The 13,926-nt window shown below is 43.6% G+C and overlaps 2 protein-coding genes across 3 annotated transcripts in view; one reads left to right on the plus strand and one right to left on the minus strand.

Annotated features, from left to right (window-relative positions):
• Positions 1 to 13,926, minus strand: part of LOC142559977 (uncharacterized) — a 56,153-nt gene that overhangs the window by 25,365 nt on the left and 16,862 nt on the right. For both annotated transcript variants that reach the window (XM_075671701.1, XM_075671700.1), the window contains exons 5-15: positions 11,885 to 12,012; positions 11,011 to 11,184; positions 10,331 to 10,386; positions 9,447 to 9,732; positions 8,870 to 8,996; positions 8,163 to 8,251; positions 5,125 to 5,342; positions 3,724 to 3,889; positions 2,789 to 2,961; positions 1,141 to 1,366; positions 191 to 385 (exon numbers count right to left, since the gene is read on the minus strand). In XM_075671701.1, the coding sequence (XP_075527816.1) occupies positions 191 to 385; positions 1,141 to 1,366; positions 2,789 to 2,961; positions 3,724 to 3,889; positions 5,125 to 5,342; positions 8,163 to 8,251; positions 8,870 to 8,996; positions 9,447 to 9,732; positions 10,331 to 10,386; positions 11,011 to 11,184; positions 11,885 to 12,012 (1,838 nt within the window). The remainder of the gene's footprint in view (positions 1 to 190; positions 386 to 1,140; positions 1,367 to 2,788; positions 2,962 to 3,723; positions 3,890 to 5,124; positions 5,343 to 8,162; positions 8,252 to 8,869; positions 8,997 to 9,446; positions 9,733 to 10,330; positions 10,387 to 11,010; positions 11,185 to 11,884; positions 12,013 to 13,926) is intronic.
• LOC142559980 (uncharacterized) overlaps positions 11,965 to 13,926 on the plus strand; it is a 94,698-nt gene continuing 92,736 nt past the window's right edge. Inside the window, exon 1 of the mRNA XM_075671703.1 lies at positions 11,965 to 12,045. The gene's annotated coding sequence lies outside the window, so the exon portion shown is untranslated. The remainder of the gene's footprint in view (positions 12,046 to 13,926) is intronic.

Consider the following 13,926-nt stretch of genomic DNA (forward strand, 5'->3'; position numbering starts at 1 on the left):
ACTGAAAAGGTACTACACATATTACGCATTACATATTGCACTGCTTTGTATGACTGCCTTGTTGAGCACGTAATACTTTTCCAAATGCTTCTTCAAAGAGAGGATGAATTGCAATACAAACTGGCCACCATTAACCAACTCTATTTGTGAGCCACACCAAGGACAGCAACCAGGTGCTTATGCCAATTACCTCAAGGCCCATGTCAGCGAATGCTCCACCAGGTGGGTAAGGAGAGCGGTCGTAGTTCTCGCGACTCGAGGAGCGCTCGTAGCCAACACTGCCAGAGTCGTCGGCATGGTATGTCGTGACGATGGTGTGCGGCACATGGCCAACCTGGCCTCGGATGTTGCGCGTCTTCCACCACTTGCGGCTATCATCTAGGATCTGCAATGATGGAGCCATCTAGCTCAACATTCGCACGGCTCATTTGCAAAAGTGCACCAGCTCATTTTACAACACTGAAAAGCTGTTGCCAGTCTTTCACATGCCTATGACAAGAAACTTAATAATCTTGTGCTCACAAGATGCTGACAATGTGACGACTTAAGTAACCAAATAACACTGTCATGTGCTGTGCTCAAATGTCAAAGCACTGCTGCGGCTATTACCAACTATCCTACACTGTGTTCTTGAAGGTTCCTAAATTAAATAAAAAATGTCCAAAACCTGTACAGCAGGTTATGAGGAATGGCACAGTGAAAGGCTCCAAATTAATTTTGACTAGCTGGGATTCTTTATGCATCCAAAGCATGGTGCACAAGTGTTTTCCCATACTGCTCCCATCAATGCCAGGAATCAAACCCATAACCTCATGCTCAGCACAATGCCATAACCATGGAGCCACTGCGGCAGGTGGAAGGTCCTTAAAGGAAGAACCACCAAAGAACCCAAACTGCTTGTTACAAGCACAGCAGAAGCATCCTTCGAATGGCTGACGTATGCCTTGTAGTGCTGGGAAGATTTCTTCCAAAAGCAATGCCTACGGCAAGCTGGAGAAGCCGTTACAGTGTTGGCATTGCAGGAGTAGATGAAATGACAGATAGTTTAAGACTTCGGAAATTGTCTGAACAATATGTATAGATGGAGTCTGATGTGGCTATTGTGGGAAAGTGGTGAAGAACTCTAAAGCAAGCACATACCTCGAGGAATTCTCCTCGCACGACGGTCAGCTCTTTGTCATTGTTGGCAGTTCGGGGGTACACCACTTGCACTACTTTAGCTCCCTGGTCACGTAGGGCCTCAGCCCACGCTCGCCACTGCCGCTGTGGATCGCCTCCTCCGGCTTCCATTGAGTCCACACTGAGCTCCGAGCGTTGGTCCCGTGGGTCTTGCAGGTCTGACTCCGATGGAGTCTGGGTGCCAGGCCTGCAAGACGAAACATGATGTCACAGAGTTTACAACAAAACAGTGCCTAGGAGGAGATGCGACAATAATCCATAAGCAGGTTCTTGTTGTGGCAGATTGCCAAGCTCAGGAATGGTAGGAGGTACGACTATTATAATTTGCTTCGTTTGCAGCTGGTCATGGGATGCGACTCATCACCACCTTCCTTGAACATCTACCTATTTAAGCCCACTGAAGCATAGACATCTCTGCCAGACACCTCCCAAGTACTCCTGCCCACATGAACCGAACCCACCCACACTGAGCCCTTAGATTTCCTGATGTTGTCTGTCTTCAAGTGTGTTTGCCTTGTCTTGGTACCAGTTGTTACTCTACTGCTTATCTGTTGTCTGCTTTAGACAACCTGATGTGGCTACAAGTGTTTAGGTGCACACCTTCGAAGAACTTCAGCAGAAATAACTGTCTTTTTTCCACGTTATTATCTGTATGCAAACTTTATTGTTGTCATTGTCATCATTGTCGGGTTGTAAAGTTGCGGCAGTTACAAACAGGGACAGCGCTTCGCCACCTTGTAAAATTTTTGTAATGCATGTATCAGTAACCACTTCCCTGACATTCTGGTAATTCTATGGCTAAATTTCGCCCATATGAACAGCCAATCTTCCAAAATGAGCCACCCATTAACAATGCCTTGGATTAATAGACCGCCCTTGCATTGCAGGCAAATAAAAAACCATTTCATTTTGCTAGCTATTGGTATCATTGGATAAGTTAATGAAGAAAACTGGGCTAGTTGAAGCTTGACATTAAATATTTTTGGCACTTCTTAAAAGAAAGAATCATTCAAAAATTTTTGTAAAAGATGTTACTGTACATTTGTGTTGGAAGGTGCACATGTTCAGAAGTAGAAAAGAGAAATGTAGAGTAATATGTTAAGCTTCTTGCATTAAAGAAAGAAGGGGATAGCTATATGTGCAATGCGTCAATCACAATGTCAAACAAAGAATTTTATTGTCTATGTGAGCAGCTACACTGGAAGCTTAGTGCACAAAGGACGATCCACAAAGACTAGACAGGACAAGTGCTTGTTTAGCGCTTGCCTTCGGGACTTCAAGGTGATAATAAATGAAATAAATGAAATGAAATGTCTTACCAACCAGCCCAAGCCTATACTCTTCTGAGCAGCTACATTCTATGCATGCTTGATAAGTAGTGATTGGCATGATAAAGATGGCTATGATACTGATGACAGGGAGGAAATATTTAATAATGCCTCACTGGATGTACAAAGTGTATAGCTGTTTATCTTGGGGACGTCAGCAAGCGATGATCACATAAAATGAAAGCGACGTATAGCATCAACTCATCCAGTTGTTCATCCTGTTGCAGTGTGCAATTGTGCTTTATGCCATCGGATGAGCACGAACAGCAGCAATTGCTTGCCTTTCCATATGGTCCCGTGGTGAGAAGCCCCGATCATAAGGCGATGCCTGCAGTGGTCCTGGCATGCGTTCGTTGAGATAGTCGCTGCCACCATAGCGACTGTCCATGTCATGCTGTGACGACACGACGTTTCCGCGATGGGCATGGTAATCGGGAACATCACGCAGTTCCACCTGCAAGGAAATGCGAGAAACAGGACGTGCGATGTTACGCACAATGCCAGGAGTGGATTTTGCAATTATGCTAGGGATACAGTCCGTTTCTTTTTTTGTCTTGAAGAAATGGCATTGTACAGTGATGCTCCCGTGCATCATAAATTCACCTGTGCGACCAAAAGATGTAATAACACGTGAGCAGCACTGTTTTTGTCAACCAGCCATCACTTCTTTACATATGGAGATGCAGACAACGCTTTACAAAGCAAAACACATTGATTAATTGAGTGCATCTCTGGCTACTGCTTTTATGACACTATGCAAGTGAGGGACGTTTGTTTTCATGTTAATATTTACGTGAGAAATTTTAAGAAATCAATAGCTGTGAATGAACACTTATGCTGCTGCTTTGTTTTGCATTCCAAGAACCTGAGCCCATGCTGACAAAATCTCTCTTACACAAGTGTGGTGCGAGACTGGCCATCACTACGGCAATTGTATCTTCATCACACCAACCCCAACCGTAACTGGCCGACACAGGAAAACTGGCTGATGGGATAAAGATCTTATGACAGGGCAGTTTTGCAAGTACAGGTCCTGGTTTCTGTTTCTGGAGAGCTCCATGACGAAGGCACTACTGAATGTACAAAGCAAGGCTAATGAGAAGTCAAGTCCTGATACACGAAGTCCTCTGTGTAAAATGAGTATATATAACAAGGGATATTCTATTACATCAGTATCACGTGATATACGAATGTGATGTGAGGACTAAAACTTGACCTCTTCCTGTGACCGTCGGCGCATACGAGGCGGCTGTGAGGGTGGTGGAGCTTGGTCGTCAGATCCGCTGCAGTCAGGCGCCCATCCATCTGAGAAGACAGGCTGGTAGCTCTCCGACTCATAGCCTTTCCACATGTCCCGTGGAACCACCCACGCATCACCCAGGCTGCAAACACGAACGGAGTAAAGAAGTCAGGTCCCCATCTCTACAGCAAGGCATTACAATTGAAGCTAGGCTTTACAAAAGTAAAAACACTGCCAAAGTGAAATAAATAAGGAGGAGACCCCTAAGACATGGACCCCTAACACATGGATGAAGAAGAAAACACAAACCGTCACATCACTCTTTGTAAGGTCAGAGGCACCAGCAGACCGTCATGCCAGCTTGGAAACTCCTGCTCTGGATGTATCTGGCTGTATCTGGCGTTTCACCTCTTCTGCATCTTCCCAGTCTTCTCTTCAATAATGGGTATCAACAGGGTAGCCTTGAGCATGCCTGGCAAGTCAGCACTAAGCCTAGTATCAACAAATGTAATGCGTCGCCAGTGCTGGCCAAACTTGACTGGGGCATGAAGTCGAGAAATGACTGACATGTGACTTAGCCACACTTTTAAACCCTCCATGTGAAGTGTATGTAAGTTAGGTTTTGACCATGTTTCTATGGCAATATCTGTTATATGGAGTGTTCTTTGGCTCGTAATAATGCATGGTGATACACATGTAGCCATTATCAGCTGCAGACTGAAAAAAAAAAAAAGAACAATCCTATGATCTTGGGCCTGCTGGTGGCCATCTAACTGTTTATCTCAGAGAAGCATTACCCGTGTTTAATGCTTTGCATAAAACAGTGTTACAGCATCATATGCAAAAGCCAGTGTGCAGAATATGACACACATAAAATGAGAAAAAGAAGACATTGATGATGCACCTTCATTACGGCTGGTGTGGCACACTGCTTACATGAATGCTGTCCACCTGTCCTTGACCAGTCGTGTAAGCCTGGCCTTTCTGAATGACCACACTCTCTTCGTATGCAAGCCAAGTAAGTATAATTAAGCTGAGGCAAGGGGGAACATTCGGGGGCATTAGGACACCAGTTGCTGCTGTGACATCCATAGATTCACACAGAAGTGTGGGCTTCTTTTTTCGTCCTTCATGCCTGTTATATAACTGAGACACATGTCGAAAGGCCGTTTCTTTCTATCTGACGGCAGTACAACACGTGACACGGCTCAGCTTGGTCGCAGCGCTTTTAAAGGCAACAGCGCTAACAAAAGGTTGTGTGCGCATAGTCTGCGCACTGAACAGCAAAGGAACAGATAATCATGATAGGCACATTTTATGCGATTACAACAATGCCCTAATGACTGTACACGAAACCTGTTCAATCCTTCGACTGACCTGTGCCAGAGGTCACTCTCCTTGGACGTGCAGCAGTTGGCCAGCAGTTCAAGCGCATCACGTGTGAGCAGGGGACTAACGACACGTGCCGCCAGGCTGGCACCTGTGCCGGGACGGCCACAATCTCGCGCTGCATCCACGATCACCGCAAGCGGAGTGAACAGGAAGTGGACCAGTTCAGGGGAGTTTGGCTCATGGATGTGGTTCTTGAGCTTGGCCTGCGACATGAGACAGCAGGTGTTGGAGTTCAGTGCTGTGTGTGAATTGGAAAGCGCTACGGTGGCATGTAGGGAATAAAGCAAATTAACAAGGGAGATTTTAGAAGCAATACAGATTGAAAAGATGAAGAACAGGTGTATCAGCTGCCCTCCTGTTTTTTTTTGTTTTTTTCCATGAAAGGAATGAAGATTTTTAAGTATCCGATTGTCAAATAAAGTCGGGGTGATCTATCACAGTGGTTCTCAACCATGGATGTGTCGGGGACCCCTTGCAGTGATGCGGTGGGTGGGAGGTGTATAAGTTAACGCAACATGTGGCGCGGAACAGCTGCATTTTATTGCTACCTGGCAAAGAATGGTCAAGCAAAAGTGCCACATCAATTCAATCTTGGCAGCTTGTCAATAGGTGGTGTGGTCACACATATCACTTAAATTGCATATCAGCAGCCACATTCAAACTGTTTGTATCTTTGCTATTCATGTATGCAAGCCTGGAAAAAGCATGCTCGCATGCATATGTCGTAGAAAACTGCAACAAAAGCCTCACAGGGGAAAGGGGAAACATTTCTGCAGTCCCCAACTCAAGGCCTGCATAGCCACAGCTGCAAAAAGGACATTTTTTTTTTTAAGGCGTGAATTTTGCAGACCCCCAAAAGTGTCTTCGAGGAGCCTTGTTTGAGAACCACTGGTCGATCACATGGTTCAATCTTTTTTTTTTTTTATTCTGTCTCTTGGTTTATGTTGTGGCCTTAAAATCTCGTTCCTCTGAGTGTCCCTTCGATTCCTTTTTACCTTATCACCCAGACATGTGCTCCATTCCAGCATGAACATAGATGCCTGACAGAAATAAAGCTTTAGTTGCAGTTCTCTTTTAATGATTATCGATGTGTTCACAAATGTGCTGCCTCTACAACAGTGGCCAACTAACAAGCCAATCAATATTGCTTCAGCAACCACAATGAGTGTAGCACGAAGCTTTGACTGACTGACTAATTAACGATATGATAAATTTTTACATCCAAAAGCTAAATGTGTAGAGGAGGGCTCAGTATTGTAGGGTTCTGTCATGTCCATGAACTATTACTATTTACAGAATACTGGAGAAGCGGAGTGCTGGTAGTACCATTTTGTGATGCTGAGTTCAGCTATAGCACACAAAACTAAAATTGCAATGACCATTTGCTACTTAGCTGCTGGTGTAAAAGTGCTGGCAGTGACAATATTTAACGTACATGTGGTGCCTTACTGTGCTCTTTCAACGAGAACACCCATGCAACACATAACGTCCCGGACACTTACTCCAACAAAATATTACGACGTGCTGTTGCTGATTCTGCTACCATCCGGTGTCCTGGTGCTCCATAAACAGGAATTGTATATGACCAGGATTAATCTCTCAATTATGTTGTACCTATTTATTGGTTTTTCTTGCCTGTGAACCTCGGTACATGGGTGGTTTTGCATTTGCTTATGATAATAAACGACCCGCCACTTCCAGTAGCGAAGTCCCCTTCCTGCTCAGCCTAAGAACGCTATGGCTGCTGAGCCACATCAGCATGGTAACCGAAAGCTTTACAGTGTGTACTGGTATCCATGCACCCTCTTAACACTACCATATGAAGCCAACAGATAATGAAGCCAAGGAAAGCACAGGGGAATGCAGTTTTTAAATGAAGTGTAGAAATGATAAGCTAAATGGAAATGAAAGTGGATGAAAAAACGACTTGCCATCGCTGGGAGCCATACTCCTAGGCTTTCGTTGGTTTCCTTATCTCTTGGCTTCGTACGGTTGTGATTAACAGAAATCAAATGCCCCGGCTTGCCTACTTCACCTTCTTAACACTGTTAGATACGTTAAGCATCAAGAAGTGAATGAAGCAACTACTTGTTTCTTGGTTTGGGCACGGTCGACGGCGACTCAGTTGACTAGGTGTTGCTGGTTTCGGTTTCAAGGAGGTACCAGTTATGTGTCGAGACAAACAGCTCTTACTACTCCACTCGGAGGCTGAAGAACACAAGGCCGTGCAGTGGAAGCCCAAATTATTGAACGGTACTCTGTAAGGCGTCCAAGATTTCACTTGTCATTATTTGGGTCTTCTATGGGGCAAGTGGTGATGTTGTGAAGCTGGCCAAGTTTGTACACGCTCTGAATCAAAAAAGCTATCAGACTTTTGCCTGTGTGAGTGTTTTCCACCACATTTAAAGGAAGGCTTTCTGGACAGAAGATCGGTTATGATCCTGCCTCTCTTTCTGAAAAAATGCTTTAGAGGTCGCTTCTGTAGTTCAGATTATAGAGTTGCAAACATTTTTGTTTCGTTTAATGAGAGTTTTTGCATTACCCAAACATAAGATCAACCATTTTAGAGGCTGTTGTTCTATATAAATGGAAATTCGATTTAAGCCATTTCCATTTAATGATATTCTACTGTATAACAATCGTAAAATGGCTTAAACGTTAAGTCATTCACAGAAAGATAATTTTTCATTCAGTGCTTTCATATGGCACTGAACGGCCTTATACTGCACAGAGAGTCGGCGCCAAATATAAACAAGACACTCCGACGCTCTGCCGGACAAAGTTTTGTGTAAGCAACCCATTTGCTGACATGATCTGTAGACATGTTTTTAGAGTAAGAAATCACAGTGTAACCCCTTGTAGTGCTAGAAGAGCCCACTACCTAACTGATGTGATTAGAACAGCATGAGGGTGTTCTTTTCAACAGCAAGAATCAAATCAGCCCCAAAGTTTTAGGAAAATTAGGCTCCAAGTCAACACACAGAGCAACAGTGTTTCAGTAAAGACAACCCTTGGCAACTTACCAAAAGGTTGAAGGACAGTTTGAACTTCTGCAGGATGTCAACAAATTCTCGATCTGGTGGTGGCTTGGCACGCATGCTCAACATTCCATCTGTGGAATCAAGTGATCACATGTTAAAAATTACCTCGGTGAGTGACTTTGGCTGTCTACAACACTTTTTCAAGCAAGAGCCGCAAGGGGCACTAAGCATGTTTTGAAAATGAGAATTACTAATATACATGTGATATGCCTTTGAAGGTGAACATTGAATGAACTTAATCAATGGAAAGTTAGGTGAAAGTTCCTAAACTGTTTGGTGTACCAGAGATTTTGTTTTAACCCTATTTACCTCGTCGGCAAGAAGCAGAGTTGTCACCAGAATTTGTACCAGTATAGCTGCTAACGAGTATAGTCATCATGAGGCCATGTTCTTGGAAATTTCTGACAATTTGGTACAGAGAGTTAATCTTAACAACAGTTTATTGTATGACAGAAGCATGTAGATTACAGCACTCTGTACACAGCATAATGGCAAGTGTGCCTGCTAGCCATCTGAAATGCCTGCTGATTTCTTGGGTCAAGTTCTGGCATGCAACCATAATTTGGTGTAACCCATAACGAAAAGAAATACATACATCCCATGGTAAACAAGACTTCAAGCATTGTCACGAAAGAAAGAACTTGAAAGCAAGCACAGAAGTACCAGCAACCCAGTATCTTCCCACTTGCCTCCAAGATCCTTCTTTTTGTTCTTGCGTGACTTGCGGCGACGTTCCAGTTCCCGGTAGGCTGCGGCAGCATGTTGGAGTCGCGCTATGAATCGTTCGATGTCGTCAAAGCAGTGGTTCAGGATGGCCTGAAATCAAAGAATGTAAAGTTTGCTACTATCTCACACGATGGCATAACGGTATAAGGAATATCTGCTTGGACGGCTTTTCATAAAGCACATGCGTGGGAGTACACTGAACAGAAAGCATGTTGCCTAATTCGCAGAAAACTATTTTCCTTTCATTTGTACTTGCCCGTTCTTAATGGCTACACCAATATAGAGTTTTTGCTAGACCTACCAGTGTGGCTCCACTATGAACACACGCGTCATATTTTACTACATAGAAGTGTAGAAGCTAATGTTGCATTGAATACTACGTTGAGTTACATGATGCATAGCTGTATCTGCCTCTCATGTGTGGTTTTTTGCTCTTGAATTTGAGCAGTAAGAGTAGTCTCTCTAGCCTTTGTAGTATTGCCTGCTATCTATGAAATGGCATTAACAAAGAGTTCAAAGGAATGCAAAAATGTTACTCACCACGTCACGCTCGTACTTCTCGCTTGTTGTCGAGCTGGTCTCGTCATTCGATTCACGGGCGTAGCCACCCCCTCGTGCGTGATGTGCCTCTATCTTGTCGTGAGGTGGCGGCCCCCCGCGGTGCATGGGGCCGTGTGAAGGCGGTGGTGGAGACCCTTGTGACACGGCAGCGGCATTGAAAATGCTCACTTGTTCGCGCACGTTGATTCCGCCATTGACGGGGGGCTCGGGGGCTGCCACATTTGGCGGTGGGGGCAGGCCTGAGCCTCGGTCATGGCTGCTGTGCCTATGTGACCAGGAGAGAGAGGGAAAGAGAATGTGTTCTTAAAAGACGTGTTCTAAAAGCAGAGTTATAAAAAAGTTGGCAGATCCAGCATCCTTGTAGGAATTCCAATATGCTAAGGACGTCGTAGTCACTATACTCAAAAAATAAAAATTAGGAACAAAACAAAAAGACATGATACATGCAACAACACGGAATAAATGTTATATTTGACTGTATCTTTTTGTTGTGAAGCGCACTGGTGGAGTTGTTTAAGAATTACTGTTGTCCTGTAGGAAATGCTGCATTTGTCAAACTGGTAGGCATGTGAACGACAAATTTACAGGAAAAATTGGACTATAAAATGACACTGCTTATTTGTTTTTTCCTGCAGCATTCAATATTGCCCTTTAAATTCCAACGAGAATTAAGTCTGAAATTTATGGGAATGGTACCAGAAGTGCAGTGCAGGCAGCACAGTATTCCTCCAATGTCATTTACATTTGAGAAAATAAATGCATCACCTGCACGAACAGAAAAAAATGAAAATTGTTGTGAACTGATAACTGATTTGCATGAAGCTTGGGCAACAAGCATGCACAAGTGACATGTTTTGTCTTACCTTCCTCGGCTCTTTCCCATCATGAATGCCTTGATGTCGTCCACGACTTCCTTAGCCTGGAAATGAAAACAAAAGTGAGCTGTCAATGACCTCTTAAACATTTTTGGCAAACAAGGGTCCGCAGTGCAAGTTAAGTAACTAGAAAGCTATTCAGACTAATCAATACACTCGTGATACATTTGACTGGCCTAAAGCAGTTTCCTGGTGCACTTTACATTCTCAAAATCGGGCACCCTGAACACATTCATCTGGTTCATTCAGAGTTCTGAGAGGCGCTCTCACTTTCATACTGTGCGACCGAGACCTGGCAGAGTTCTGGTCACATGGGCTGCTGCAATCTCTGTTGTTGGCAGGGCGTCTACAGTGATGGGATTTAAGCACATGTGCATGTTGTACGTAACCATGTTTGTTTACAACAGCAGCAGTGCTGGTGTGTTTTTGCTTAAAACCTCCAATCACACTGGCAAGTGGCTGAATGTTCAGACCGGGCAAGTCTTCTGTTGCCCCAATCTCGAGGCGACTCTGCATCACTGCGATCCAAGCTGAAGTGTGGTAGAAACCAGTCAAATGTACTATCAGATCAAATGTTTAATGTGGGTGAACATATTTTTATAGCAAAATTTTTGTCCGCATGCTATTTCCATGGTCTCGAAATGTCAAATTCAGTAGAGAAAACTTACTGAGATGCGGACACACTGGAAGATGTGCATCTCAGCATGCTCCTGCTGGCTGGATGAGGTCGGGTCATCCTGGACCACAAAGACCAGGATGTTATTGTACAGCTCTCGGGGGTCATCTGACGTGAATGCTGTCGGGTCGCTGATGAGGCTCATGGGAAAGCGCTCCACCACATCCTGTGTGTCAAGAGGAAAAAGGAGCAATGAAACAAAACAATAGGAACCAGTTGTCAAAAATCTCGTCAAAGAGCAGTCAATGACTGTAGAACCTGTTCGAAACACATTTTAAAATTTATTTTTGCATGTGACAGAGAGACCAGTACATTCTCAATGTACAATGTATTCTGAATAGCTGTTCAAACTCTGTGCTTCTTGTCATGGCTTGTTTGCTCTCTACAACCTATTCCTACGACATATTGGCGTTCGCTTCAATAAGTTTTCCTATGAATCGGTAGATCTGCTAGACTTGCATTCTGTCCTATGCTCGAACTTTTAATTCTCTCGACTTCTTGAATCCTTGTGCAAATATTTGTTTTCAGCCATTCTTTGGATGTACTAAAGGACATGCAGTTCCTTCAGCTATGCTTGCTCATGCAAAAAAACAATGTATGCATTACGGCCCTTAATTGTAATGTTATAACAATAACCATAATAATTGGAGCAACTGCACTCTATACTTCTGTTCATGCTCTGTACTGCACTGCTCACACGAATGAAGTACTGATGCAGAGGCATGGTGTGCAGCCTAAAATAAAGTGCGCAAGACACTTCTATTTTCAATCAATTTTCTTAGCTAAATATGACTTTGAAGCACTCCATAATTTTTATGCGAAGTGATGTGGAGCGGAGGGTAGGGGCCCGCGTCAATCTTACTTACTCCATTCTCGCAGTCGATGATAATGACCCACTTGCGATCCAGCTTCAGCTTCATCTTCTGCGTCCAGATGCCCTTGGACTTCTCCATTTGAAACAACTTTCGCAACCCATCCTTGGGGGTCTCCAGCGCTGGAAGGTGCGAAGGTGTGGAATTTGCTCAAGGTAATGCTTACTCACTATGAACTCCATCAATCTTCAGTTGCAATAATAGAATGCCACTACATTCAGGGTCAGTGAATCTGCAAGCCATAACACTGCGTAACAATGCAGGCATTTCACATGTGGTGTTAACCAAGACATTCCCTGTATTGACAAGCCTGACAGTTCCCATTCTTGATATAAGAACACATGGCATTGCCTCTAATTGGTTCGCATCAAATGGACTGGTGTTCTCTGCAGACAACTTTGAATAGCTCATCAGAAAAGTGTTCTGCAAATATTCGGTTCATCCATCATCACTTCAAACTTGGCAGCCTCGCATGGCGGCAAAATGTAGAGCCGCTCTTATGTTTCATCGCTTTAAAAAACAAGCAAGGACAGATGTAACTTTTGTTTGCAAAACGGTGGAAAACTGTACTAGTGTGCATACCAGGTGTCCCAGCTAAAATGACCCTTCTGGGCAGATGAGACCACACATATCATTTTAGCAGCCTCGTATATAAGCCATTAGTATGTTTTGTGTTCTTATTGACCCTTTAAGGGTCAATGACGTAAATATACGGCGCCGTGAACGAAGCCCAAAATGGTCGATGCCGTATATTTACGGCGCCGTCTGTACGCTGAAAATGCGCGACAATTTCCTAACTTTTTTTTTCTGTCATGTGCTGCCACTATGTGGGAATACCGGGAATTTTTTTCATGTGCCTCTCTCTCTCGGTTTTCATTGCATGGTTTGTTTTAGCGCTACTTCGATCACGCACGGCTATATAGTACCGCTTGCGCAATTGCGCGAGCGTGGGTATCGGTTTGGGCTTTATTCCGTGGGCGGTTTTGGCTTCTTGCGCTTGCAAAACTGATAGCTATCTTGTTACTAATCGCTCAAAAGGCGACCACGTTTCTCGCTCGTTTAGTGCTCAAGAGGGTCCGCATAGGAAGGATGCCGCCGTGCGTGCGATTCCGTTGCTTTTATTTATTTTTTTATTTCTTGGAGAGTCGCGATAACTAATTGCCTCTGGTTGGCGATAAGATGAAGATTAGCAGAATGTCACACGTTTTGCTTTTTTGACGGGCACACAACCGTACAGTTTTCTTCAGTGCGCGCGCCTACGCAGTTCGGTTACGCTTTGGACGTACATATTAGTGTAAGAGCAGGAACATTTGAATCTTGCGAAATATTCTCGTTTGCGCATTTTCAAAGCTTGAACTCTAACAATGCATCAAATTTTCAATTATTATGAGTTTATTTCCTTTTTTATTGTTGTTATTCATGAATGAAGAGTACGTATATACCAATGCAAAATATTTTTTTCTCACTTTACGGTCAACCTAGAAAAATTACGATGAATTTTTTCGAAATAAGTCCCTAAGAAGAATTGGAATCTGCAATAAAAAAAATCGACCCTGGGCGGTCGCATATGGCGATAAAAATCGGCCCTCAAAGAGTTAATTAATATGTAGTGATTAATTAACTAATTTTATAGTAATACACTTTATGGCCACCAATTAATACAAGGTTTGTAAAGCACCATTTGACAACATTACTTTCAGCTATTTACAATGTGCCACCTTTTACATAGCTCTTTTCTGCATTCAATAAAAATGCAGCTATGGCATGCAAGTGATGGGCCGTAGAGGCTTTTTAATGGTTTCGAAGGCTTTCTTGGAAGCACAGAAAAAAAGAGCTGCAAACACAGTGACATGCTGCATACTAAAAGTGGTGTTTTCAAATGTGCTGTGCAAACCTGTATTGTCACTGTGGCCACAAAGTCATTATTTAAAAAGTTATAATAGTCTAACGCTCATTAATTAATAAGAACAACAAATGCAGGAAGCTTTTTAGTATGTTGCTAAAACATACAGGTGGTTTTGGCCAGGCTCTGCTTC

The sequence above is a fragment of the Dermacentor variabilis genome, chromosome 10 (assembly GCF_050947875.1).
Source record: "Dermacentor variabilis isolate Ectoservices chromosome 10, ASM5094787v1, whole genome shotgun sequence".
NCBI lineage: Eukaryota > Metazoa > Arthropoda > Arachnida > Ixodida > Ixodidae > Dermacentor > Dermacentor variabilis.